At 36.9% G+C, this 26,819-nt stretch overlaps 2 protein-coding genes across 4 annotated transcripts in view; one reads left to right on the forward strand and one right to left on the reverse strand.

Moving 5' to 3' along the window:
- The window catches only part of PSMD1 (proteasome 26S subunit, non-ATPase 1), a 91,663-nt gene that overhangs the window by 31,273 nt on the left and 33,571 nt on the right, over positions 1 to 26,819 (reverse strand). The window lies entirely within an intron of this gene.
- HTR2B (5-hydroxytryptamine receptor 2B) lies at positions 7,524 to 26,373 on the forward strand. Of its 3 annotated transcripts, none has more exons than XM_035006904.1 (4): positions 7,524 to 7,583; positions 8,606 to 9,319; positions 19,081 to 19,281; positions 24,391 to 26,373. In XM_035006904.1, exons 2-4 carry the CDS (start codon positions 8,902 to 8,904, stop codon positions 25,281 to 25,283), a joined length of 1,512 nt encoding a protein of 503 aa, XP_034862795.1. In that variant the 5' UTR covers positions 7,524 to 7,583; positions 8,606 to 8,901; the 3' UTR covers positions 25,284 to 26,373. The 3 variants fall into 3 exon arrangements, with proteins under 3 accessions (XP_034862795.1, XP_034862797.1, XP_034862796.1); XM_035006905.1 differs by having other exon boundaries at positions 7,525 to 7,583; positions 8,712 to 9,319; XM_035006906.1 differs by lacking the exon at positions 19,081 to 19,281.

The following is a 26,819-nucleotide window of genomic DNA, read 5'->3' on the forward strand; positions in this document are numbered from 1 at the left end:
AAAATATCTTATTCTTTTGTTCTTGATGAAAGTGGATATGGTCATAAGCAGCTCTCTCTGGCAATAACCTGGCAAAACACATCAGAATGAACTTTTTTTTTTTTTAAAGATTTTATTTATTTATTTGACAGAGAGACAGCGAGAGCAGGAGCACAAGCAGGGGGAGGGGGAGAGGGAGAAGCAGGCTTCCCGCGGAGCAGGGAGCCCGATGTGGGACTCGATCCCAGGACCCTGGGATCATGACCTGAGCCGAAGGCAGACGCTTAACGACTGAGCCACCCAGGCGCCCTCAGAATGAACTTTTAAAGAACTCTGCAATCTAGTCAAAAACTCACACCACCCAGGGGCCAGCTTAATGAAGCATTGCTGTGAGAGACTGCTGTGATACTGTAAACTGCCCATCTACCCCCCCTACTCCCGAGACTGGTGGTGTCAGTGGAGAGGGCAGCCTGTGTCCTAGTACAGCTGTAAACGAGAGGGAGCAAGATAGACTACTCTCACAGAATTGAGGATAAATTGTGTTTCATCCTGTCTGGTGGCTCCTTGAAGCACCAGAGCAAGAGCCTGCCTTTGTTTCAGCAAACTTGGAGTACTCCCAGGCCTGGAGCAACTTGCCCGGTGACATTTGTTGAAAACACTTAAAGGCGAAAGTACTGGCCATGAGCCTGGGGCGAGGGTTAATAGTCAAGCTAGGCAATAAACAGACCGAGGAGCGTGGAAAGAAAGAGGCTAAGAAAGGAGATATGTGGGGTTAGTAAGGGCCTTAAAAGCTGCTGCATATACTGGGGGAATTGAGAATACCACATGCATACTCAGGGTTAGACGCAAGCTCAGGAAGGGCCTGAGAAGACTCTAAACTTTCACTTCAGGCTCCGCATGAGCAGGAAGCAAAGACTAAGGCAGAGCAATCTGGCAAAGTGCTAAAGGAGTGTCCCAACGCAGAGCCAATTTGCAAAGACTTGGAGAGTCTTTTTCCTTTTCCCTTTCTTTTTTTCCTTTCCTTGGCTCCAGGCATTTAAGGAAATTGTCAAAAAACACTAGCTGACCAATAGGCTAATGTAACACAGACTTCAGTGGCCATTTCATGAGAAAGCATACAGACTTTATAAAACTACTTTTAAAAAGTCGCCAAACAATCCACAACAAGCAGCAATAATAAACCCCTAGAAGGGGGGGTGGGCGGGAGAATCCGATTTCCTTTTTGCCACACTGTAATATTAAAAACATCCAGTTTGCCATAAAAAATTAAGAGTCATGCAAAGAAATAAGGAAGTACATATAGCCCATTCACAGGAAAAAAAGAAATTAATAGAATTAGTTCCTGAATAAGCCCAGGTATTGGACTTAAACTATCTTAAATATATTCAAGGAGAAAAAAAAGAAAGGCCAGTAACTAAAGAAAACAGGAGAACAATGCCTCATCAACTCAAGAAAATCAACAAGTAGAAATTGTATATATATACAAAATGAAACAAATTCTGGAAATGAAATGTTTAAGTGAAATGAAAAATTCACTAGAGAGGGTTCAACAGCAGAACTGGGCAGGCAGAAGAATCAAGTTAGGTAAACTGACAATATTAAATTAGATTAACTGAGAATTATGTTGGTGGATTGAGATTATCTAATCTGAGGAGCAGAAAGAGAAAATAATTTTTAAAAATGAACAGAGCCTTAAAAACTGGTGGGACACCATCAAGCATACTAACATATGCATAATGGGAGTCCTAGAGGGAGATGAGAGAGGGGTAGAAAGAACATTTGAAGAAAGAACGGCCAAAACTTCCCAAATTTTGATAAAAGACTAGAAACTCAACAAACTCTAAGCAGGATAAACTCAGAGACTGGTGAACAAAGGAGACAAAGACTACATTCTAGTAGGAGGCATACAATCAAAAATAAATGATAAACTAAGTAAAAAGGTGAACTAAGGAGAACAAGAAAAGTAAATCAAGTTAAGGGGTATTGGAAGAGACAGGGGAGGAAGGTTTACCAGCACTAACTAGGGTAGTCAGGACAGGCTTCAATGATAACGTGCTATTTCAGCAAAGACAGGAAGACCGTAAGGAAGCAAGTCAAGTGGCTAGGCAGGGCAAGAGCGTATTATATATTAGGTGGAGGAAACAGCTCATGCAAGAGCCCTGTGATAAAACAACGCCAGGCACGTTTGAGGGGCAGCAAAGGCCAGTGGTTTGAGTGCAGTGAAGAAGGGGAAGAACAGTTGAAACTATGGCCAGCCAGATCATAAAAGCTTTATAGGAACTTTATAGGCCAGGGGATTACTGGAACTTTGGCTTTTACTATGAGTGAAATAAGGGGCCACCGGAGGATTCTGAGCAAAGGAATGATATGATCTGCCTTGTTTAAAAAAGGTCATTTTGGCTGCTTTATTGAGAACAGAGGGCAAAGGTAGAAGAAAGAAGACTGGTTAAGAGGCTACCTAGAAATCCAGTCAAGATATAATGGTGATTAGGTAAGATAGTAGCAGGAGATGTGGGGGGGAAATTTGGTATATATGGATTTGGTATATATACTGAAGGTAAAACCAACAAGATTTCCTGATGGATAAAATGTAGAATGTCAGATAAAGAGACTGGAAAGATGCAACTGCCTTTACCTGAGATAAAGAAACCAATACATAGAGCAGATCTGGAGGGAAAGAGCATAAATTCAGTTTTAGGCAATCTGAGTTTGAGATGTTTAGACATCTAAGGGAAATACTGAGTAGGTGATCGAACATGAGTCTGGAGTCTGAAGGAAAAGTCTAGGCTAGAGAGTTTCAGGATATAGATGGTATTTAAAGCCATAAATGTATATAAGACACCAAGTACAGAGAGGGGAGAAAAGAGATCCAGAAATGAACCCCCAAGAAGGCTGAAGATTAAGAGGTTGAGGAGATGAAACAGAACAAGGAGACTAAAAAGGAATAGTCAGCGAGGCCAGAGAGCATCCATTAGAGTGTGATCTAGTGGAAGCCAAGCTATTTTATGGAAGGGGAAATGATCAGCTGGGTCAACTGTTGCTGTGAAATAGGCAGAGCAGGTTACGTCACCTTATTACAAATGCAGAAATCAAAGCTCATAGAAAGGTCTCCTAACCCTTAGGTATTCTGCCTGTCTACTCTCGTGACCACGAATCATAGCCATTAGGCTGGAAATAGAGTTTTAGTTTTAGGGGCTTTCTTCAACAAGTTAATGGAAACCATGGGTGAATGGAGGAAGACAATGAAGAGGGAGATGAAGTCAATAGAGGACAGGAACCTGGGAGGTATCTGCATATTAAGCGGGCAGAATAAGAGTTAGAAAAGATTCTTTAAGAAAGACAAAGAACCAGGATGGGATGTCTCTGAAGGCAGGAAAAGATAGGAGCTTTAAAAAGAAATGTTTAGGGCGCCTGGGTGGCTCAGTCGGTTGAGCGACTGCCTTCGGCTCAGGTCATGATCCTGGAGTCCCGGGATCAAGTCCTGCATCGGGCTCCCTGCTCGGCAGGGAGTCTGCTTCTCCCTCTGACCCTCCTCCCTCTCATGCTCTCTGTCTCTCATTCTCTCTGTCTCAAATAAATAAATAAAATCTTAAAAAAAAAAAAGAAATGTTTAGCCAACAGTGCTGAATATTGCACACAATCTGTAACTGGTGTTAAAATGGACTTTCTAAGAGTTGTTTTAGTAGAATGTTGGAGAAAAAATCTGATTATAAGGATTATGAGAAGAGAAACAGGCAATTCTTTAAAGAAGTTTAATAATGAAGGAAAGAGACTCAAGGGATAACGAAAGGTTTAGTTTTCATTAACTAGAAACCTGAGCATGTCTGCAAGAAAGAAGTTAGAACTGGGGCGCCTAGGTGGCTCAGTCATTAAGCGTCTGCCTTCGGCTCAGGTCATAATCCCAGGGTCCTGGGATCAAGCCCCACATCGGGCTCCCTGCTCAGCGGGAAGCCTGCTTCTCCCTCTCCCCCTGCTTGTGTTCCCTCTCTCGCTGTGTCTCTCTCTGTCAAATAAATAAAACCTTAAAAAAAAAAAAAAAAAAAAGAAGTTAGAACTGAGGAACTGAATATTCAAGGCATGGATTCTATGTGTGAAAAAGATACCTTATTCAGCAAAATTGCAAATATAATAAAAGTTGGGATCAAGAACTTAAATAGAAGTTGTGGAAAAGAGTAATGTCAATGTGATCCCAAAGGTAGGATGGATGAAAAGAAAGACATTTTGAGAAGATAAAAGGTGATAGCACTTTCAGATTGGTCTAAATCTTTCATTAAAATAGAGGTAAAATCAGTCATCAGGGGAGAGTGAGTAGAGTCTAAGAAGAACAGATTAAATTTGGAAGAGCTATTTTTAGAATTTTAGCTCTTTCACTGATATTGTCAAAGAAAATGAGTAAGAAAGGAATGAAAAAAAAAAAAAAGTCAAAAAATATTTGAGCTGAGCTGTGGGACCTGTTAAAGTGAGCTAGTTTTAGCTACCATGTCTGTATTATAATGATCAATATACTTGCTTGTATCCATCCATGAGATAAATTACACAAGGGCAGAAAATGTTTATCTTGTTCATCACTATATTGCCACGAGCAAATGAACTCAATGAATACTTCACAAATAAATGAATATGTACTGGACACAATCCCTATATTGCCAAAAATTCCTTAATGGCTAGTGTTTGATAGATAATTATGACTGAGAGGCAAAAAGTGTTCTTGGCTGATATTTGTCTTCTTAGGCCTATAAATTAGACTGCCCTTTTAAGTCAAAGATAGAATCTGTCTAATAAATTAAAAAGGCATCAGGGACAAAATTCATTATTTTGGGAAAAATGCATGAATTAAGTTTTTTGGTTATGGTCAGATTAGAGTCTGAGTCTGAACTTTAAGCTACTTTAGTAAGAATTTATCTGGAGTTCTTGGTAAATGAGATATTTCACACAAATGAAGTTTCCAGATATTTGAAATTTAATTCTACTATTAAGAATCATATTTTTATATATTTATCATTTTGGATGGCAATCTTTTTAAAAATGCATTTCATGCATTCCTCCCATCCAAAACAGAGCCAAATAAAAATTATTTACTCTTTTCTTAAATATGTGGAAGTCATCACTCTGGTATCAATTATTATACCACATAAAATTGTGAAGGCCTGGGTTATAGGAGAGCTACAAGCCTCTATTCTGAGTAAACCTACATGTCTATACTTTTTACTTCCTGTTTCTTCTGTGCACCCTGTTTGCTATTATCAAAGTGTTTGTCCACCTGTTAATTTGTTATCTGCTCTGGAGTAAACAGGGAAATGTGTTTGTTAAAACCGTCTCAAAGTGAATTTATCACTAAACATTCTTTTGTACTATTTAGATTTACCGCCATGTGCAAACGGTATTTTTATTAAAGAGGGGAGAAAGACATGTTTCTGTGAGTGAGTGTAAAGAGATTTGGAGTGGGGACTTACAGGCTGCCTTCCATCTAACGTGCATGAGGTTTTTAGAGCATAGTTTAGTTATTTGCAACTGAAAGACTTGTCTACTCTTTCACATATTTCTTATTATTTTGCTTTCTTTCTGATTCTCAGCTATGCTTTTTTAATTTTTTAAAAATTATTAACATATAATGTATTATTTGTTTCAGGGGTACATGTCTGTGATTCATCAGTCTTACACAATACACAGCGCTCACTATAGCACATACCCTCCCCAATGTCCACCACCCAGCCATAGCACAAAGTTGCCAAATAAGTAGTTTTAACTAGTTGTGTTCCTTAACCATTAAACTAATTTAAACATAGAAAAACAAAAATAATCCAACCACTAGTTTTAACTACAAAAAAAAGTAAGTGAGGGGCGCCTGCATGGCTCAGTCGGTTAAGCGTCTGCCTGCAGCTCAGGTCATGAACTTGGGGTCCTGGGATTGAGCCCCGCATCGGGCTCCTTGTTAGCGGGAGCCTGCTTCTCACTCTCCCTCTGCCCCTCCCCCTTCTCATGCTCGCTCTCTCTCTCTCAAATAAATAAAATCTTAAAAAAAAAAAAGTGAATGTGGCAGAGAGGGTTAGTATTGGCAAAGTTTATAACAGTAATAATGGTTGGCATTTTTAAAATATATTCCCTGAATATTTAAATTTTTTTTAAATCTATAAACACAAATCCATATATTCATTGAATATACTGGTACTACTTTCAATCTGACATTATTTGTTCTGCAGACTCCTATCTACCTGCATAAGTACAGGTGCTAAATTGTGATTCACAACAAAGCAGTATTTCAGAATATTTCTATATTCCTGAAGAGAATCCTGGCACATTAAAATCCACTTGATTGCTCTTGAGTATTATATGTTTTCACCCAAAATTTACAGCAAATATTTTTTCTAAAATACTGAATTTTGAGTTAAAAAAAAAAAGCAAATACTGAATGATATCTGAAGTGCTCAACAGAACTGAAATGAACCAAGTATTTTCCAATAACTTTCACATAAGCTAAGGAATATAAATTTGAAACAGAAAAAGGGCACAAATGTTATTGCTGACCTAGAATTAAATACTTTAAAAATGGGTGATCTATGATGATCTTTTAAAAAGGAAACTGAGAATGCTGAAGTTCTAATGCTAAGCTAGTCTTACAGTCTAGAAAAAACTTAGATAGCATAGCTGTTAAATTTTTTACACCAATTTTCTGAAATAAGGCAGAAATATATATATATATTTTTTTAAAGATTTTATTTATTTATTTGAGAGAGAGAATGAGAGAGAGAGAGCACGAGAGGGGGGAGGGTCAGAGGGAGAAGCAGACTCCCTGCCGAGCAGGGAGCCCGATGCGGGACTCGATCCTGGGACTCCAGGATCATGACCTGAGCTGAAGGCAGTCGCTTAACCAACTGAGCCACCCAGGCGCCCCAGAAATATACTTTCATTACATACTGTATACTTTCTCCAATATATCTGTGGAAAAAAAAAAAAAACTGCCAATGAACCAATCCCCCCAAAGCCATCTGTTTAAAAACGAGCAATGAAAGTTTCTGCTAAAACCTATGCATACACGTAGAATTCAGACCTTTCTGTGCTCTTCTATATAAGGTTGCAACCAGAGAGAATTAATTGTGTTCCACAGCAAACACATAAAAGCTGAGTAAGAATCTTGTTCTGAAATTAGAACTCTGGAAATCACTGTAAGGCTCACAGGGCACACTCTTCACAGAATGAAAGCTCTAGAATCTCTAGACTAGATCTTATTTTTTTTCAAATGGTAAAAACAGCTCAGTTGTAATCCAAAACAAAACTATCTTAAGATAAAATGACAGTTTATTTCAGTCCCTCCAATATCAAAGAGAGCTCTTCAGAATACAACATGAATAGGGTCATGAACTGGTTCAACATATTCAACTGGTAGTTTTATGAATTATAATGAATGCTGCTACTTTCTAAAAACGAATGTATCAAAGAGGAAATACCTCCTTGGCATGCTTGCAGCCATACAACACATTTGTTTCATTGCTTTCAAGCACCAGTGCCGGAGGCTCTGAGTAAGTCAATGGGAGGACTTCAGTCAGAGCAGCAAGCAGGTCTACTGAGCAGATCAGATGACATGCTTGGGAGATTAACAAGAAAAGGTAAGTATTTTACAAATAAATATAGAATTAATCTAAAGATTTTTTTCCTTTCTTCAAAAAAACTGCTACCATATCTTTCATTTCTATTCAGTGGCTTAAAAACCAAAATGAAAATTTTACCATTACAAGAGAGGTATTTAATAAAGGATTTACAGATTTTATTTATTTGAGAGGGAGAGAGACAGAGCGCACAAGTGGGGAGGAGAGGGAGAAGCAGGCTCCCTGCTGAGCAGGGGGCCCTGACTCAGGGCTCAATCCCTTCGACCTGAGCCGAAGGCAGACGCTTAACTATCTGAGCCACCCAGGCGCCCCAGGATTTACAGATTTTATGAATAAATGGTTTACCTTCCTCTTAGCTTATCCTCCTTCCCGAGGAAAATGGGGAGGTTAAGGAAAAAAATGACTACTTAAAAAGAGAACTGTTTCAAATTTGGCATAAAATGATAAATTTGGAAAATATTTCTGGCAGTAATAGGCTTTCTGTGAAAGATGACATTATTAAAAACAATTATTTGGATCCTACTAATACCTATTTTTTCCTTCTCTCAAACTAAAGGAGTTTTAAAATGTTGCATAAAAATGGCAATTATATCAGTATTAAGATAAACCTGATCAGATAAAACCCAATTACAAATAAGGATTCCTAGCTGGTAAATCATTTATTTGGACCTTAGGTGGGCCTGAAGAATTTGTAGGTGGGTAACCAGTGTGTACCAGAAAGTTCTATTCAGAACTACTTAGTGCTTTGATGTTTCTATTCTTCTGTACATATTCTAAGTAAAGGTAAAAAGACATTCAAGGGTCAGGAAACATCTGGCCTCTTTTTTTAAATAACCACTGAAAAAATTAATGTATCTCCTGTTTCGTAACCTGAGGCATATAAGGAACATGATTGTGGAAATAGGCTGCATTGTCACAAATGCATAAGAGACCTATTAAGATAGGAAGGGCTACAAAGTTTAAGAGTTTTTTCTGTTTTTTGAAAATAACAAAATCATGCAATCTACTTATTTTATATCTAGGAGGAACTCTTGGAATTCATTGGCATTCAAATTCAAACACGAGTCTAATGCTACAGCAGAGAGAGAGAAAGGAGAGAGAAACTAATGAACAGTCTTTTTTTCACAGCTATCAGTTTCTTTCACTAAGCCTTCCGAAACCTGAGCCTCTGCAGAAGACTAAACCCTTGGGCCTTACCTTCAGAAATGGACAGAAGCTTGTACACTCTCATTTTCGAGAACCCGAAAAATGTTTTTAAAGGAAGGAGTCAACTTTGGCTTTGAGTGTTTGGCCTGGGTACAATGCCTTTAAAAAGCAGATGACCAGCTTAGCTACTGACCATGCTGACCATTGTCCAGAATTGGATCACATTACACAAAAACAGCGAATGGCCTTCTCTTATAAAATATCAGAACAGAGCACAATTCCTGAGCACATTTTGCAGAGCTCCTTTCATCACTTAATCTCTGCTAACTGGTCGGGATTACAGACAGAATCGATACCAGAGGAAATGAAACAGATTGGTGAGCAACAGGGAAATAAACCGCGCTGGGCAGCTCTTCTGATACTCATGGTGATAATACCCACAATTGGTGGGAACGTCCTGGTTATTCTGGCTGTTTCACTGGAGAAAAAGCTGCAGTATGCTACCAATTATTTTCTAATGTCTCTGGCAGTGGCTGATTTGCTGGTTGGGTTGTTTGTGATGCCGATTGCCCTCTTGACAATAATGTTTGGTAAGTATTTCACTTTGTTCCTGGCATCAAACCACAGAACTATGATATACTATCAGAGAAATGGATATTCAGTCTTTAAAGATGGACTTGGACCATTTAAAGATACAGTGAGTAAACAGTCCCTCATTTCCATCATTTTCTATGGTTGATAAAGTCTTAAAGAGCAAAAAATAATTTCTTAGAAACAATTCTACTCCTTCCCCAGCCATCTAATAAAAGTCATCCAAGAAACAATTCTACTCCTTCCCCAGCCATCTAATAAAAGTCATCCAAGTTAGCAATATTCATAGATTCTGCATTCATCACCTAAAAATTATAGTGAAGAACAGACCTATACTTTAACTTTCCCATTATAAACACTTTTTTCCCTCGACAAAGCAACAGCTAGGATACTTCTGTGACAGTTATGTGCTGGGTTATTTATTAATGATAAAATCTTCGAATCACTCAATTCCAATTTGAATCATTAAACACCAATTTAAAATTGGAACTGTTCTAGAAATTCTTGTTATATTTCTTTATCGTTTGTGTACTTTAGCCTTAAACATAATTCTTACACGTGTCATGTTAAGAAAATACTATGTTTAGTTAGTTGCTAAAGGAAATGGTCTGGCTCACAGTGTCCTAAGAAATGATTCATCTGTTTAATTTTTATGATTTCTAACCATCCATGTCCTTGATACATGTAAGAAAAATCTGACTTAAAATAAAATATTAAAAATTTATTAAAAATAAACTATTAAAACAGGTGACCAAAACCTGAGTTATTATAATAATAATGTAGCTTGATATTAAAATATTAGTTTGTTATACTAAAAAAGATAATATTAAAATGAAATAGTTTTCATCTGTGTGTATCACCTCTAGTTATAGAATTTGGGTAAATACAAATAATTCTGCTGATAAGTTATTAGGGCTTCTAAGAATCAGCATTAAGAGGATACTTACCTTATTCAGTGCTTGGCATAAATTCATATTCCACTCATTAACTGCTTAAGAAAAATGATTATTTGCAGCAGATAGGGCTTCTTGATATTATGTTTATATGGTGAGGATAAAAATATTTTGGGTTATAGAAGTAAAGTTTATTTAACTAGAATATGTATGAGAAGGGGGATAAAAACTCCAATTTAAACTATTACATTTAGGTTTAAATGTTACATTTTTAAGTAATTATAAAAACATATCTAATATTAAGTATTTGATCCCCCAAATATCAGATGGTGACAGGCTGAAACTTTCCATTCTAAATTAATATCTAACTGAGGCTTTAAATTCTATAGCAGGGTAAGCAGTAATAAGGTTCTACTGCTTTAATGGACTCTCTAATCATTAATAATATCTATCTATCCCCTTCTTTTATAAATTGGTAATCTTTTGAATATTTTAGTACAACATGTAACCGTGGAAAGTAATTAAGGAATCTTACTCTAAAGGAGAACCTAAAGGATCTTAATTCCAAATAAAGTTTAAAAGAAATCAAGTAGGGGCGCCTGGGTGGCTCAGTTGTTAAGTGTCTGCCTTCGGCTCAGGTCATGATCCCAGGGTCCTGGGATCAAGTCCCGCATCGGGCTCTCTGCTTGGGAGAGCTTCTCCCTCTCCTACTCCCCCTGCTTGTGTTCCTGCTCTCGCTATCTCTCTCTCTGTCAAATAAATAAAATCTTTAAAAAAAATAAAAAATAAAAAATAAATAAATAAATCAAGTAAATGAGGATTATGTAGAAACATTTATGTATAGGGCGCCTGGGTGGCTCAGTTGGTTAAGCGACTGCCTTCGGCTCAGGTCATGATTCCAGGGTCCTGGGATCGAGTCCCACATTGGGCTCCTGGCTCAGCGGGGAGCCTGCTTCTCCCTCTGACCCTCTCCTCTCTCATGCTGTTTCTGTCTCGCTCGCTCTCTAATAAATAAATAAATAAATAAATAAATAAATAAATAAAATCTTTAAAAAAAAAAATTTATGTATATTTGGTAAAGACTACAGATATTTGATTCAAGGCTCTTATCTCCACACACACAGTAGTAATTTAACTGTAAAATCACTCTTTAAATTATGCTTTTGCTAGACATACAGAAAATGTTACAATGTTCATCTTACACTACCATAAAATTTAATTGATATATTATTTTGAATAAATGAGACTGAATGAGTTACACAGAACCGAGTCCATATCAAACATCTACTATATGCAAATTACTGTGGTAGATACTCAAATTATCAGCTAAATAGTTATAGAATCTTTAAAAGCTAAGTTCCACAGTATTAAAGCGACCTGATAAAACACCAAAACAGATAAGAGAGATAATTCCATGTAGTTCACAGGAAACTAGTAGTATCTGCAGCTGACAACCAAGCTTATATTTAAATTTTTGGGGCCCAAGATATTCTTGGCAATAAATGTTAGCAGAAAACCCAACATATTTTAACATAAAATATATGGAATGTCTTCCTATTTATGTCCTAAATAATTATGATGTATATTTTAACTACATTTCATTTTTTCAAATGCTTGTTAATTTTTAATTATAAAATAAAATCTTTCATAGTCCCAAACACTTTTACTATCAGTAACTAAGCTCTATAGCGGGGTTAGATTTTTAAAAACTAAACTAACCTGGGAATTTAAAGACTATTTAAAAATTATGGCTTTAAATTCATTACTAAAAACATTATTCTAGGGGCGCCTGGGTGGCTCAGACGTTGAGCGTCTGCCTTCGGCTCAGGTCATGATCCCAGGGTCCTGGGATCGAGCCCCGCATCGGGCTCCCTGCTCGGTGGGAAGCCTGCTTCTCCCTCTCCCGCTCCCCCTGCTTGTGTTCCCTCTCTCGCTGCGTCTCTCTCTGTCAAATAAATAAAATCTTTAAAAAAAAAACAACCAAAAAAACCAAAAAAACCCATTATCCTATTTCTATGAGAAAGTGTATGAGAAAATGCACGCTCTGCCCTCCAAAAAGCTTCAAAAAGATGCATTCATAAATTGGAAACTGCACATATTACAAATTGGGACCTGACTTCAAATCCTAAGATTTTTATAGCCCTTCACATGTTAACAAATACAAAGACTTTCTAAATTAATGCATTTATAAGAATTTCTGATAACCTTAAAGGCAGGAGTAGATTTTGTGTATTTTTCTCTCATTATAGGAATAATCTTCTAAACTTCAGAAGTCTGTACAAACAAGTGTCCCTGATTCTGTAAACATAAAAAATTAACTACCACTGAGTGGTATGAGTGTCTCAGGGAAATTTAATGAAAGTAACAAAAGAAACTATATTAGTTAATGTTCTAATAAAATTAAGTTTAAAAAAAAGGAGAGCAGTGAAACTTTAAAACTGACTTATGCTGAGGAGTATGTTATTCAACCAATGATTTATATAATATTGTTTGCTTTTTTTAAAACAGAATTTCCATTTTATCAAGATTATGATGACTGGCCTAACATGTCTCTCAAATGAACTGTGATACCTATGTCAATTTTTCTGCCACTTCTTCCACTCTGGGAGCACTAGACTTAACCTTTGCTTTGTGGGTCTAGTTTTGACTGTCTTGTGTGTAATTCCCAAAATCCACAATCGTAAGTTAGTAGCTTATAACATAAGGCTTGAAAATGCCTACTAAGAAGGCATTTAGAAATACTTGAGTAGATGCAAAGGAAAATAGAACATCATATGCCAATATAAAAAAGACAGGATGTTCACATTTTAAGAACTTCTCTGAACTTTTTCTCATTAAATAAGTGATTAAAATGTAAAGGAGAAAATACAGTATTTGGTCATTCATTGGTCATTATTGTTTTATTTATAACTTAATAATTGTCTCACAATTAAAGTTGAAACAGTATCTGTGGTACAGCTGGAAGAGGGTGTATAAAATAAAATGGCTGAAAGATAGGTATCTGAAGCAAGACACCCAAGGCATTGAATCCTGGTTCTCCTGTGTTGGTTTAGGCAAGTCACTTAACACATCAGTTTAATCACCTAGTCTGTAAAATATAAAATGGATATGCTAAATCTTACATTGCAGGTATCTTGTGAAATGGTCAACTAAGGCCCAGCACATTACAAGCACCAATAACTGGCAAGTATTAGCAGAGTATGAGAAGAGTTTATATACTTAAATATGTGATTTAGTTTAGATGGGAGTCTGACCAGAGATGAAACAGATATACAGCAGTAAAAGAAAAAGAAAATCAGTTATTTATGCAGTGAAATGCTGCTCTACCCAATTCTTAAATGAGGGAGAAAAGCAATTAAAGTCATTTCTTTTTGGAAAGCGGAAATTTAAAAAACCCAGAAAAAAAATTTGTAAGTATTAAATCACTTGGAACATTTAAAACACTATCATATTAGACATCTAATCCCAGAATATTTTATATGTTCAAAATGTAGTGGGAAAATGACAACAAAAACAAAACAGAAGCTTCATAATAAAAATTGAAGCACTGGTCTATGTCTTTCTTTTCTAAAAGATAAAGATAGAAACATTTTCTGAGAATAAAAAATGGGTACTTTGAGAATCATGTCCTTTTTGGATATTAGGCTATTGAGATCTGTCCTACTCCAATATACTCATGAACTATTTACCTTGGTAAACTCTACAGGCACAGTCCTCTAGGGATAGCTTTTAAAATACAGATATTTAAAATCCTCAAAAGGCAAATATCTTATATCTCAGATTTATAGATTTATTTTAATTATTTTTCTGAATTAATCATATAACTCAGCTTTCCAAACTAAAAACTTTCCGAAACAGTAAGCAGGTTTCAGATCAAATGAGTCCATCTCACCAAGAAATGGAGTTTCTGGTTTAAAAACTCAGGTTTTTATACCGGTTAAAAAGAAAACAAAATAAATAAATAGCAGCATGGCAATGCATACAGGTTATTTATGTTTGCTATATATATATATATATATACACCTATAAATATATAGAGAGAGTAAAAGGCATACATACTTTCATGACAAATTTTAACACATTCTCATGCCTTTTAAAAAAAAGCTTTAAGTTCAACTGGATACATGCACTCTTGCTACAGCAGGCAAGAGGACAAACATACTGATTTTACAGTGATGATATGACTTAACATTTCTAAGTAGGAGTGTTTTAATGGGTAGGCTAGTTGGCTAGTTTCTGTCAAACAGTAATAGTAATAAGAACTAACATTTATTGAGTGCTTTCTCTATGCCAGACATTGTTCTAAACACTTTACGTGTATTACTGCATTTAATCTTCAAAGCAATCCTATAAAACTGGTATCATCATCATTATCCCCATTTTACAAGAGAGGACAGAGGAATAAATAAATGGCAGAGACATGATTTGAACCCCAGAGAACGGACTCCAGAATTCAGTCTTAACTTACTCTTTTACACTGCTTTCTCATATGAAATGAGAAATTATGTCAACCAAAACGGTCATATTTGACAAACAGCCAACAATTACATCTTAAATAACTCTATGTAACAAGACAGCCATAGAGTTTTCTCTAGGGACAAGGCAGAACCCAATATTTTTTAAAAGTTATATTTCATATTAAATGATACAGAATATTTGGGTCTTAAAAAATACTTGTACAAATCTTTGAGATGATCGCCAGATCTCTTTTCTGAGCAAGATATTAGACCTAGGCAGGCCCACGTCTATGAAGTTGTTGACCCTTGTCTGGAGACAAACAGAAACTGATGTAACTGAATGGCAATTCTACCACCCCTTATGTATGGTGGTATTTGAAGCATGCAAGTCTTCATTTTAAGCAACAAAATATTTGTGCTATTAATATTTTTAGATAAATAATGAACTATCTATAATCCACAACTCACAAGATTTGTTTTGCTCCTATAATTACCAATCTGTAATTATTTCAGGTATCCACAGAAGTAATATTATTCAAACCTTATTGAAATTAAATTTCTCTTTAAGATTAATTTGGGAGCAGGTGGGGGAAGAGGTAGGTTTTTCAAAGAAGTTTTGTGCACTTTTTGTGAGATAACAAATAGTATATAATTTAAAAATTTTCCTTCTTCTGTCTTAGCTTTTATGAAAAAGACAAATTTAGAGCCCCAGAATAGCAGTAATTAATTTAGTTCAAGTACCCGATAACTTATTTCCTTTATATTGACTCATATACTTTTCTTTTTATATAAATCTATAACTGCTCCATTTGAAATAGTATAGTAAGTTCTTATGGAAATAAGCTGGACATAGTACATTATAACAAATTAAATTATAAATCCTTAAAATGAATTAAAACTCCTAATAAAAATAACATATAAAGTTTTGGAATAGTTAATCTACCCCACACCAAACTAATTTAACCTTTTTTAGTTATTCTAAATATTAAGAAATTTTCTGACCTTAAGCCTATCATATTAATACTAACTGAAAAGACAATTTTAGAAATGAAAGTATCTGGACTAGGGAAAGTCCCTTTATAACCTGAGAATGTCTAGAACTGTTTTTAATTTGTATAAATTCTTAGATTACCTGAATCTATTTAGACAGACAAGACTCTTTTTCTTTTTGCTTTATATAAGAGATTTCTATTAATTTAATGCAGTCATGTTACTTTCATGTTCATTTCATAAAAAGCCTATTGACTATACCTTCATGAAACTTTCAATTATAAAGGTTAATAATAAAGATCCATCTCTCTTAATCCTAAATCTCATATCATAGTCTCCTTAAAGAAAATTCTCTATCATGCCTCAGTATTTCTAACGTTAGCAATTAAGTACTTACTGAAATAATAAAATTCTAGCAATCTGCATTAATTTTAATATCCGCTTTGTGTACCGAAATTGGAGTTTATTTTAATTTTTTTAAGATTTTAGTTATTTGAGAGAGAGAGAAGTAGCGAGAGAGAGCACGAGCGGGGGTGGGGGGTGGGGAGAGGGAGAAGGAGGCTCCCCGCTGAGCAGGGAGCCCAACGCAGGGCTTGATCCCAGGATCCCAGGATCATGACCTGAGCCGTAGGCAGACACTTAACCGACTAAGCCACCCATGCACCCCCCAAAAATTGGAGTTTATAAAATAAATTCATTCTGTTGGAAAGTGAGCCTAACAAGACTTCACAGGAGCACTAAAGAGCTTTCTCTTTTAGCCCACAATTAGGAATATGTGAGTCAAATTGTCTGTTTTCCAAAGACCTGTACTTTTTACATGAGAGTCCTATTGTGGCTTCCTGCTCATGACTACTAGATTTATGACTAGAATTTTCCAGATCTTAATTTAAAAACATACAACCCATAATTAGAAAAGCTAAATAGGCAAGTTTAAAACCATGATCAGTATCTCCTGTTGTAGTTCTAGATTTGAGTATTTTTCTATCTTCTACTCAGTCCTAAATGTAGAACATCAAGACAAATCAGAATGTAGCATCATTTCAAGTAGTTTCCACTGCAAAACTCTCAATCACATGTGATTATTTTCACTCTGCTTGAACTGTTAGTTTACTTAGCTGAGGTCCATTGCTGCCTTTCACTGTCCAAAGTCCTTTTCTACTTATTAACAGAGAATCTGAAAACTATGACTAAGAGGGAGAAAAATCTAACTGATTAGGTTCTCTGTCAAGACAGATTTCTCTGCCATGCTTGATTTGTTTATTTTGAGAGGTCTCCCATAAATTCCTTCCTATGAGGCATTCTGAGTGCCTATCCTACACCAGCGAACAAATGTAGGTGCATCTTTTAAGACCCAAGACACAATGTTTCCCAGTCTTCTAAAACACTGCTCCTCAAACATTAATTTGTACACTTTTGAAAAAAACATATTCAAGTCTATCTCAAAGCTCTTTCCCTAAATGACAGTTTTTAATTTTTTTTTGGTGTGGGATGCTAACCTCTCTCTACCCCCAGGCTTCTTGAATTTAAACGGTTCACAACTGAAGAGTTTCTTGGTGCTCTGAAATCCTAAAATGGTATCTTGGTCTTCCTTCAATTATCCCAATTATCTGTCAAAGTCAGATAATCATGCAAAAACTAGGAAAAGTAGTTTATATTTTGTCAGCGGACATACAACAATTAAACTGTAAAAAGGATTTAGATAATCTCATATATATGACATTTGTTCTACAAAGAAGTAATCTGCTTTTATAGCAAGGTCTAAAGTCTGTGTGTGTGTGTGTGTTAGAAAAGTGGATTCTGGGTGCCTGGGTGGCTTGGTTGGTTAAGCGACTGCCTTCGGCTCAGGTCATGATCCTGGAGTCCCGGGATTGAGTGCCGTTCGGCCCCCTGCTCAGTGGAGAGTCTGCTTCTCGCTCTGACCCTCTCCCCTCTCATGCACTCTCTCTCATTCTTTCTCTCAAATAAATAAAATAAAATAAAATAAAAAGAAAAGTGGATTCTAACTGAAATATTCTAGGGCAAACCCTAAAATAAATTTTAGGTGTTTTGGAACTGCAAATATATATATACTGGGTGTATGTATACTATATAATGTACCAACCCATATGTGTATAGATACTTGTCTAAGTAAATTTATTGGAAAGCTATGTAGGATATTCAGTATCATATCCAAAAACTGAAATCTTTCAAAGTCCATATTTCTCAAGTGCTTAAGACTGTATGAGGTATAGCATAAATGCTTTTTATAAGAGTTTGTTACAAAAATTAAGTACTATGTTTAACCTTGACAGTTTCTTTTTAAAATATTAAGTCCCACTGGCTGAATTGATGATGGAATATGGAAGGATAACAATCCATTTTTCTTCAGAATAATCTGAAATCATTCCTTCTGCAAACTTTATTTAATAAGAACTACTTCTGTCAAAAAGAAAATGCAACTCATTTCACTTAATTATTTCACCAAATGAGTTTGCTATAAACAAAGATCATGCTGCTAGTTATTGCTAGAAATTAACCAAAGCCTAGGCTTCACTGAGACTCCCATTCTAATACTCTTTTTGCCACATTATATTGCTTCCTCTATATGGTAAAATATATTCTCTGTATACAAAAGCAGCTTAAAAATTAATTTTATTTGACTAGCAAGGTTAAGTTCTACTTGCAACACTGTGGAAATTTTTAAAAGATCACAAAAGGAACAGACAAAAGAGCAAATGCGGTCAAATGAATGCTAAAAATGCTAAGCTGCTGATTTTCAAAAAGGTTGTGATTTATACAAAATAGATAATGTATTTAAAAGGTACCATTTACAGAAATATATTTAATATTATTGACTCCATTATCTTAAGTTAGACATCTTGTGGAGGTTAACTCATAACATTTCAGATGAATAGCAAAAAGTTAAAAAATATGTATCACTTTAAAAAGAAACTGCAGGGCACCTGGGTGGCTCAGTTGGGTTAAGCGACTGCCTTCGGCTCAGGTCATGATCCTGGAGTCCCTGGATCGAGTCCCGCATCGGGCTCCCTGCTCGGCGGGGAGTCTGCTTCTCCCTCTGACCCTCCCCCCTCTCATGCTCTCTATCTCATTCTCTCTCTCAAATAAATAAATAAATAAAATCTTAAAAAAAAAAAAAAAAAAAAAGAAACTGCAAATTAGGGTACCTGGGTGGCTCAGTTGTTAGGCGCCTGCCTTCAGCTCAGGTCATGATCCCAGGGTCCTGCGATCGAGCCCCACATCGGGCTCCCTGCTCCGCAGGAAGCCTGCTTCTCCCTCTCCTACTCCCCCTGCTTGTGTTCCCTCTCTTGCTGTCTCTCTCACTCTCTATCAAATAAATAAATAAAATCTTTAAAAAACAAAAGAACTGCAAATTGAATATTGCCATTTTGTAAGAGAATATGTTTTTGTTTTGCTTTTCAGAGGCTATGTGGCCCCTCCCACTTGTTCTATGTCCTGCCTGGTTATTTCTTGACGTTCTTTTTTCTACTGCATCCATCATGCATCTCTGTGCCATTTCCGTGGATCGCTATATAGCCATCAAAAAGCCAATCCAGGCCAATCAATATAACTCACGAGCCACAGCATTCATCAAGATTACAGTGGTATGGTTAATTTCAATAGGTACGTGGGGAATGTCAGGGTTTGGGGTGGTATAAATAAGTAGCTTTTGGTTTCTTTTGGGTAAGAAATATATCAGGCCTGGTAGGCTGTGAAACTTAGCAAGAGAGCCCAAGGCAGACTACTGATATAGTACTGATATACCAACACAAGCTCTTTGTCGTGTCATCATATAAAACCACACTATCAACAACACGTCTGAAAAAGCAAAAAGTTCATGTCCTCAGAAAGAACCATCTTCACAATGTTTACTGAGATATCTTCCTGCTTTGATTTTGACGTGCAGGAAGACTAAGTCTGAAAACAGTTTTTGTTTTTGTCAACAGATCATTAAGGTCTAGGCAGCATGCAGAATCTCGAAATTAATATCAAAGTAACAAAAAAAATAAAATGCATCTTCAGTCATACTCAAGAAGATAAACAGGAAAAGAGAAAAAAGAAAAAAACCCAAACACTCTGTATGCGGGTATTAAAGACCATAAATTCATCTTGGAAGACAGTATGTGTATAGAATAAAGGCAGTAAGTGTCTACATAAATGTTTTGGATATATGTTTAATCAGAGGTTTTAAGAGAGACGCTAGTGATATTCAGAAATGATTTACAGAAGAAAATATTATTTCTTCTAAATTGCCTTATGCCCTTGTGCCCATCTTTAATACTCAAAGATAGCTTCTATAAGAGTATCCTAGCATGAAGTACAGCATAAATAATTCAGACTTCTTGTAAGTTAATTCAGAAAAACAGATTCACAACAATTACTATGATCATCAGTAGTCTGACTAGCAGATTCACTTCTTCCTAGCAAAAAGAAAAAATCAAAGAGGAAAACAATCAGGAGAGACCTGGAATGCTAAAAGGAAAACAAGAAAAAGACATGGTCTCTCTCCAATCAGAATAAGAAAAACTGGGCAAAAAAGCAAGAAAGCAAGATAATGAAAGTGACCTTTATGTTCCTGAAATAATACCAGGGCCAAACCTCTTTTGAAAAGTTTGGAGGTAGGGGCGCCTGGGTGGCTCAGTTGGTTAAGCGACTGCCTTCGGCTCAGGTCATGATCCTGGAGTCCCTGGATCGAGTCCCGCATCGGGCTCCCTGCTCTGTAGGGAGTCTGCTTCTCCCTCCGACCCTCCCCCTTCTCATGTGCTCTCTCTCTCAAATAAATAAATAAAATCTTTAAAAAAAAAAAAAAAGTTTGGAGGTAAAAGTAAGGAGTGTTACTACTGTGGCTTGTGAAGAAATTAGGGTCAAGGAAATGTCTATTCAGAATGGACAGGTTTGAAAGCAGTGAGATAGGTTAGTTTTGGGGACAGATGCTGATTGACAGAGCAGAAAAGGTCCCCCAAAAGAAGCTAGAGGAAGTGCATGGGAGATAATGGGTAACAGTCACCAAAATTTAAAGTGGAAAGGAGGGAAACTATGGTAGCTCATGCCAGAAGTCCCACATCTTTTTAGTAAACTCACTGCAATAAGGGAGAGGATGGGGGAGACAGTGTGAGGTATGTGTGTGCTGGGGTAAGGTGGAGGAAATGGGGCAAAGGCAGGGAGAAAACAGGAGAAATGATCCTTAAGAAGAATTAAAACATTTGAAACCATGAAATATGATCAAGCCAATAAATAGTCTACTGTTAGAAGGGATACCCCAATTAAGACTGGTTCACATGAATCCATAAACAGATCAAATCTCTGTTGAGTACCTATGATATACTAGATATCAAGAATACAAAGATAAATAAAAAAGAGCTTTTATATTCAAGGCAGGCAGATAATAAAGAAATTAGACTAATACAAAGTGTTAAGTATGCAGGTGGAAAAGAATAAAAAGAAGACTCCAGATTTGTAGCTTTGGAAGGGATCTTATAAATTCACTTTTTCCTTTTATAGATGAGAAAAGAAACCTAGAGAAAATAAACCTAGTTTTATTTAAAAAAAACATTTTTTTTTTTAAGATTTTATTTATTTGACACACAGAGAGACAGCGAGAGAGGGAATACAAGCAGGGGGAGTGGGAGAAGGAGAAGCAGGCTCTCCGCCAAGCAGGGAGCCCGATGAGGGGCTTGATCCCAGGACCCTGAGATCATGACCTGAGCCGAAGGGAGACGCTTAACGACTGAGCCACCCATGCACCCCTTAAAAATTTTTTAAAGATTTATTTATTTGAGAGAGAGAGAGGGAGTACATGAGCAGGAGGGTAAGAGCAGAGGGAGTGGGAGAAGGAAGCTCCCCACTGAGCAGGAGCCTGATGTGGGGCTCAATCCCAGGACCCTGGGATCACGACCTGAGCCGAAGGCAGATGCTCAACCGACTGAACCACCCAGGCACCCTGAAACCTAGAGGTTTTAAATAGTTGGCTTAGGGCGCCTGGGTGGCTCAGTTGGTTAAGCGACTGCCTTCGGCTCAGGTCATGATCCTGGAGTCCCTGGATCGAGTCCCGCATCGGGCTCCCTGCTCAGCAAGGAGCCTGCTTCTCCCTCTGACCCTCCCCCCTCTCATGTGCTCTCTCTCTCTCTCATTCTCTCTGTCTCAAATAAATAAATAAAATCTTTAAAAAATAATAATAAAAAAAAAAATAGTTGGCTTAAAGACTGTTAACAGCTTTTCAGCACCAAGGCCAAGATCAATGCTGTGTTCATTTCATCACACTTTGTTTTGTAGGACCAGTGAAAATTTAGTAACTTTGTAGAAGAAAAAGCAGATGATAGGGTTAGTTCAGTTTTTAAATTCTGCAAAATGCTGAAAAGAGCTCACTTTCTTCTGGACTTAGTTATCCTAGGTAAGACCTGGCAAATAGTAAGGTATGAAAGAATAAGGGGATAAGGGTATAAAAAGCACTAGTGAAAACTTATGTTACTGACCACCAAGCTGGTTGAGAAGGTAATGTGAGCCTTGAAAGAGGTTAATGGAATGTGAAAATAGAGGACAAATGGACTAGAGGTCAAGATAACTGTAAAAAGAAGTCCCACAGTAATGAAGAGTAGCAGGACAAGAAAGGGAAATATCACACAAAGTTCATGGTTTTAGATACGGGACAGCTTTAAGAGGGTTTATGGATGCCTTCAGGAGTGCAAATAAGAATAATGAGGGTTGATACACTTGAAACTAATATAGCGCTGTATGTTAACTACACTGGAATTGAAATAAAATTTTAAAAATAATAGAAGAAATGAGAGTGGAGTTCAACAGATACAAAATGAAGGTGTCAGAAGGGCCATCAATGAGATCAAGTCATGGAGGGTAAGAGCAATGGAGCAGTGGAAAGGAAGGCTTTAGCAAGGTGCTCAATCTACTGAGGAAGATGGACAGATGTCCTAGAGGTTGGTAGATGACCTGCATGGAGAACAGAGTGCTGTAAGCAGATTATAAATAGACTTCAAAAGGGAAGGGTTTTGGGGAGAAAGAAGAGTGGAACAATCACTTAGAAATAACAAGGTACAGCAGGGGTCAGCCAACTTTTCCTGTAAAGGGCAAGATAGTAAATATTTTGGGCTTGCAGGCTCTAATGGTTTCTGTCACAACTACTCATCTCTGCAGCAGGAAAGTAAAAGCAGTCATAGACAATCTGTTAACAAAAGGGGATGGCTGTGTTCCAATAAAATTTTATTTACAAAAACAGAATGCAGGCCAGATTCGGCCCTCAAGCTGTGGTGTCAGCACACCCTAGTGTAGAATAGTAAGCATACAGAATCCACTTTCTGGTGGTGTAGTTGAGGAAAAGTAGAAAAAGCAGTAGCCTCCCTGTTAGAAAGGATTTGAGGAAAATATTTTTGTCAAGGGCTCTTCAGTTACCATAAAAAGGCTGTGTACATGGTGTACATGATGAAGTACTTTCAGATTCATTAAAAACACAAGGATTCTAGAGGTTTCTAAAGATCAGTTAACTCAAACTTCTTTTTAAGAATCTGCTATTTCAAAGGGAAAGGATTCAGGATAACACTTGTGTACTTGTCTTTCTAATAAGCTACTTCATGAGGCAAGATCATATTTAAATACCCACTTCATGGTATTTAAAATATTAGAAAATTGGGCACCTGGGTGGCTCAGTTGGTTAAGCGACTGCCTTCGGCTCAGGTCATGATCTTGGAGTCCCGGGATCGAGTCCCGCATCGGGCTCCCTGCTCGGCGGGGAGTCTGCTTCTCCCTCTGACCCTCCCCCGTCTCATGCTCTCTCTCTCTCATTCTGTCTCTCAAATAAATAAATTTAAAAAATAAATAAATAAATAAAATATTAGAAAATTAGCATGAGATCCATTTCTTTCACATCTGTTAGAGGAACTCTCAACTTGAAAATAAATTTCATGAATCATATGACCTCAAATATTTAAGTAGCATTTTTTAAAAACAATGAATTCCCCTTAGCTTTCCCTTAGTTGTCAGAGGAAAAGATTAAGACATTCATAAATTTCAAAAAATGAAAATGTCTGTTAAATGAAACTGTGTAGCCTCAAAGATAATAGGTATCTATCTAGAATTAAGATACTGCATGAAAGTACTCTAAAGTCGCTTTAAATCAACTACATTGCGGGCGCCTGGGTGGCTCAGTTGGTTAAGCGACTGCCTTCGGCTCAGGTCATGATCCTGGAGTCCCCGGATCGAGTCCCGCATCGGGCTCCCTGCTTGGCAGGGAGCCTGCTTCTCCCTCTGACCCTCCCACCTCTCGTGTGCTCTCTGTCTCTCTCATTCTCTCTGTCTCAAATAAATAAATAAAAATCTTTAAAAAAAAAAAAATCAACTACATTGCATATAAAGTTAAAGCAAATTCTCTTCTGAACTCCTTTTCCTTAACCTGGGATAGATCAACAAACACAGATTATGAGAAATGGAGAATAAATGAAGACATTCTCTCCTATTTCGTGGATATGCTACAGCTTTAGGAAAGCTTAAATTATAAACTTGAAATCACTAATCTATCTGTTTAAAAACATCAGGTTTGCTTACTTGGGTTCTATTTGTTAAATCTACCCTTAATTACATGCTTTGACAGATTCTGCACTGTGTGTACTAGGAATGACAATACACGAACCACTAACCACATAAAGTCACTAAGATAAACTCTAAAAGGACCTAATCTAAGAGTCAAAGGTCATAAAATTAACTCAACTTATCTTGTTTCCTTAGGCATTGCCATTCCAGTACCTATTAGAGGGATAGAAACTGATGTGAGTAACCCAAGCAACATCACCTGTGTGCTGACAAAGGATCGTTTCGGCAACTTCATGCTCTTTGGCTCACTGGCTGCTTTCTTCACACCTCTGGCAATCATGATTGTCACCTACTTTCTCACTATCCATGCTTTACAGAAGAAAGCTTACTTGGTCAAAACCAAGCCACCTCAACGCCTAACGTGGCTGGCTGTGTCTACAGTTTTCCAAAGGGATGAAACACCTTGCTCATCACCTGAAAAGGTGGCAATGCTGGATGGTTCCAACAAGGACAAAACTCTGCCCAACTCAAGTGATAACATACTTAGGCGAAGAATGTCCACAGTTGGAAAAAAGTCCGTGCAGACCATTTCCAATGAGCAGAGAGCCTCCAAGGTTCTAGGGATTGTTTTTTTTCTCTTTTTGCTTATGTGGTGCCCCTTTTTTATTACAAATATAACTTTAGTTTTATGTGATTCCTGCAACCAGACTACTCTCAAAATGCTCCTAGAGGTATTTGTGTGGATAGGCTATGTTTCCTCAGGGGTGAATCCTTTGGTCTACACCCTCTTCAATAAGACATTTCGGAATGCATTTGGCCGATACATCACCTGCAATTACCAGGCCACAAAATCAGTGAAAACTATCAGAAAATGCTCCAGCAATATCTACTTCCGAAATCCAATGGCAGAGAACTCTAAGTTTTTCATGAAACATGGAATGCGAAATGGGATTAATCCTGCCATGTACCAGAGCCCAATGAGGCTCCGCAGTTCAAACATTCAGGCTTCCTCAATCATTCTACTAGATACACTTCTCCTCACAGAAAATGAAGGTGACAAAACTGAAGAGCAAGTCAGTTATGTATAGAAGGAATGTCAGTTTTCATCTAAATAATATAACGATGAGTAAGGTAATTAAGCAGATATAAATGTACCAAGAATTATATAAAGAAGAACTTTATGTCATGTATCAAATCATCTCTTTAAAATAGGAGCTATCTATTAAGATTATATAATTTTCTTTATTTGGACAAAACTACTCCATGAAAAAAATCATTTTGTACAGCTGCAAACAAAAATAATCCAGCAGTCTGTCTAAATGTTAAGGTATTCAAATGAAATAAAATTAAGTAAATCAATAAGTTTCAGTCTTAAAAATAAAGAGTCATTATAAGAATTTGTTTAGTTCCTAACTGTATGCAAAGCTGTGCTAAGAATGAAATAAAACAAGACAAAAAAGCCTTAAGTTCTTCAAAGCCTTAAAAACATAAGGCATAACACAGAACAACAGTAACAGGAACAGAAGACTAAAAGTAAGTGCATAAAATGATCGCATCTGGAGGTAAGCTAAGACTATCATTACAATCTGGCTCAGTTAAATGTAGTCAAGATTTTGCTTTGATCAAGAAACTTGTCTTGATGGAAGGGGTAGGGAGGATAGTAGTTGGATATCACACAAAGTAATAGGATCTCAGAACCAGAGCTGTTTGTTAAATGGCTGATACCAGGTATCTACTCATCAGATGTGGGTCTAACTTAGAAAAGGAGAGGAAGCAAATGAAATCACTCCTGGGTACCTGAAATTAATTTTGTTCCTTAAAGAACAAGTGCAAACTGGAGCCACAGGATCTCGATCCAGGAACCTAAACTTTAATGACCCCATAATGACCCAAAAACTTGATTGAACTTCTGGCACAACATTTTTTATTCATCCTTTCCTTATTTCACTTTGCACTGCTAGATCTGGGACTAAATCCAAACTGTGTTCACCAGCTAACTGACTACATTTATGAAAGATACTTAATTTCTCTGACCCTCAGTTTTCTCATCTACATAGGGTTCTTATGAGGCTGAGTATATGCGGGCAGTCTGTATTGGTAGCCAATTCTATTTACATCTGATATTTTATTGTTATGCTACTGCCATAAATGGTGAACAAATTTAGGCTGAGGGGGTCTGCAGTGAAGACAGCCCATATCTTAGCTTTTCCTTTTCAGGCTGACCCATTCTTATGTCTTCACCTATTGCTCTAGTGCTGTCCCTCTCCAGGTGATTAAGTTTAAGAAAATTATTTCAAGAAATGTGTTGGCTATGGAGCTCAGCATAAGTGAACCAGGTATGTATTCTCCAAATGGCAGAATCCTTTCCTAGAACATAGTTAGAACATAGACCTTATGGACTCTATGTCACCTGCCAGAAAGAGTATAACCCACAAATTTAATCCCTAAATCTCAAAGCTTTAGGCACTTTCCCCCACCAGTCTAAGATTTTTCAGCAGCATGAAGGGTGGCCCAGAGGCAAAATAATTTACGCTCATGAAAAAAAAAATTATCCATTTTGGTTCTAGTCTCTAATATGATGGGTTTGACATATATTAAGATTTATATTCTTGCCAAGTCACATA

Source organism: Mirounga leonina, unplaced genomic scaffold, assembly GCF_011800145.1.
Source record: "Mirounga leonina isolate KUSES-001 unplaced genomic scaffold, KU_Mleo_1.0 Mir_151, whole genome shotgun sequence".
Classification (NCBI taxonomy): Eukaryota; Metazoa; Chordata; class Mammalia; order Carnivora; family Phocidae; genus Mirounga; species Mirounga leonina.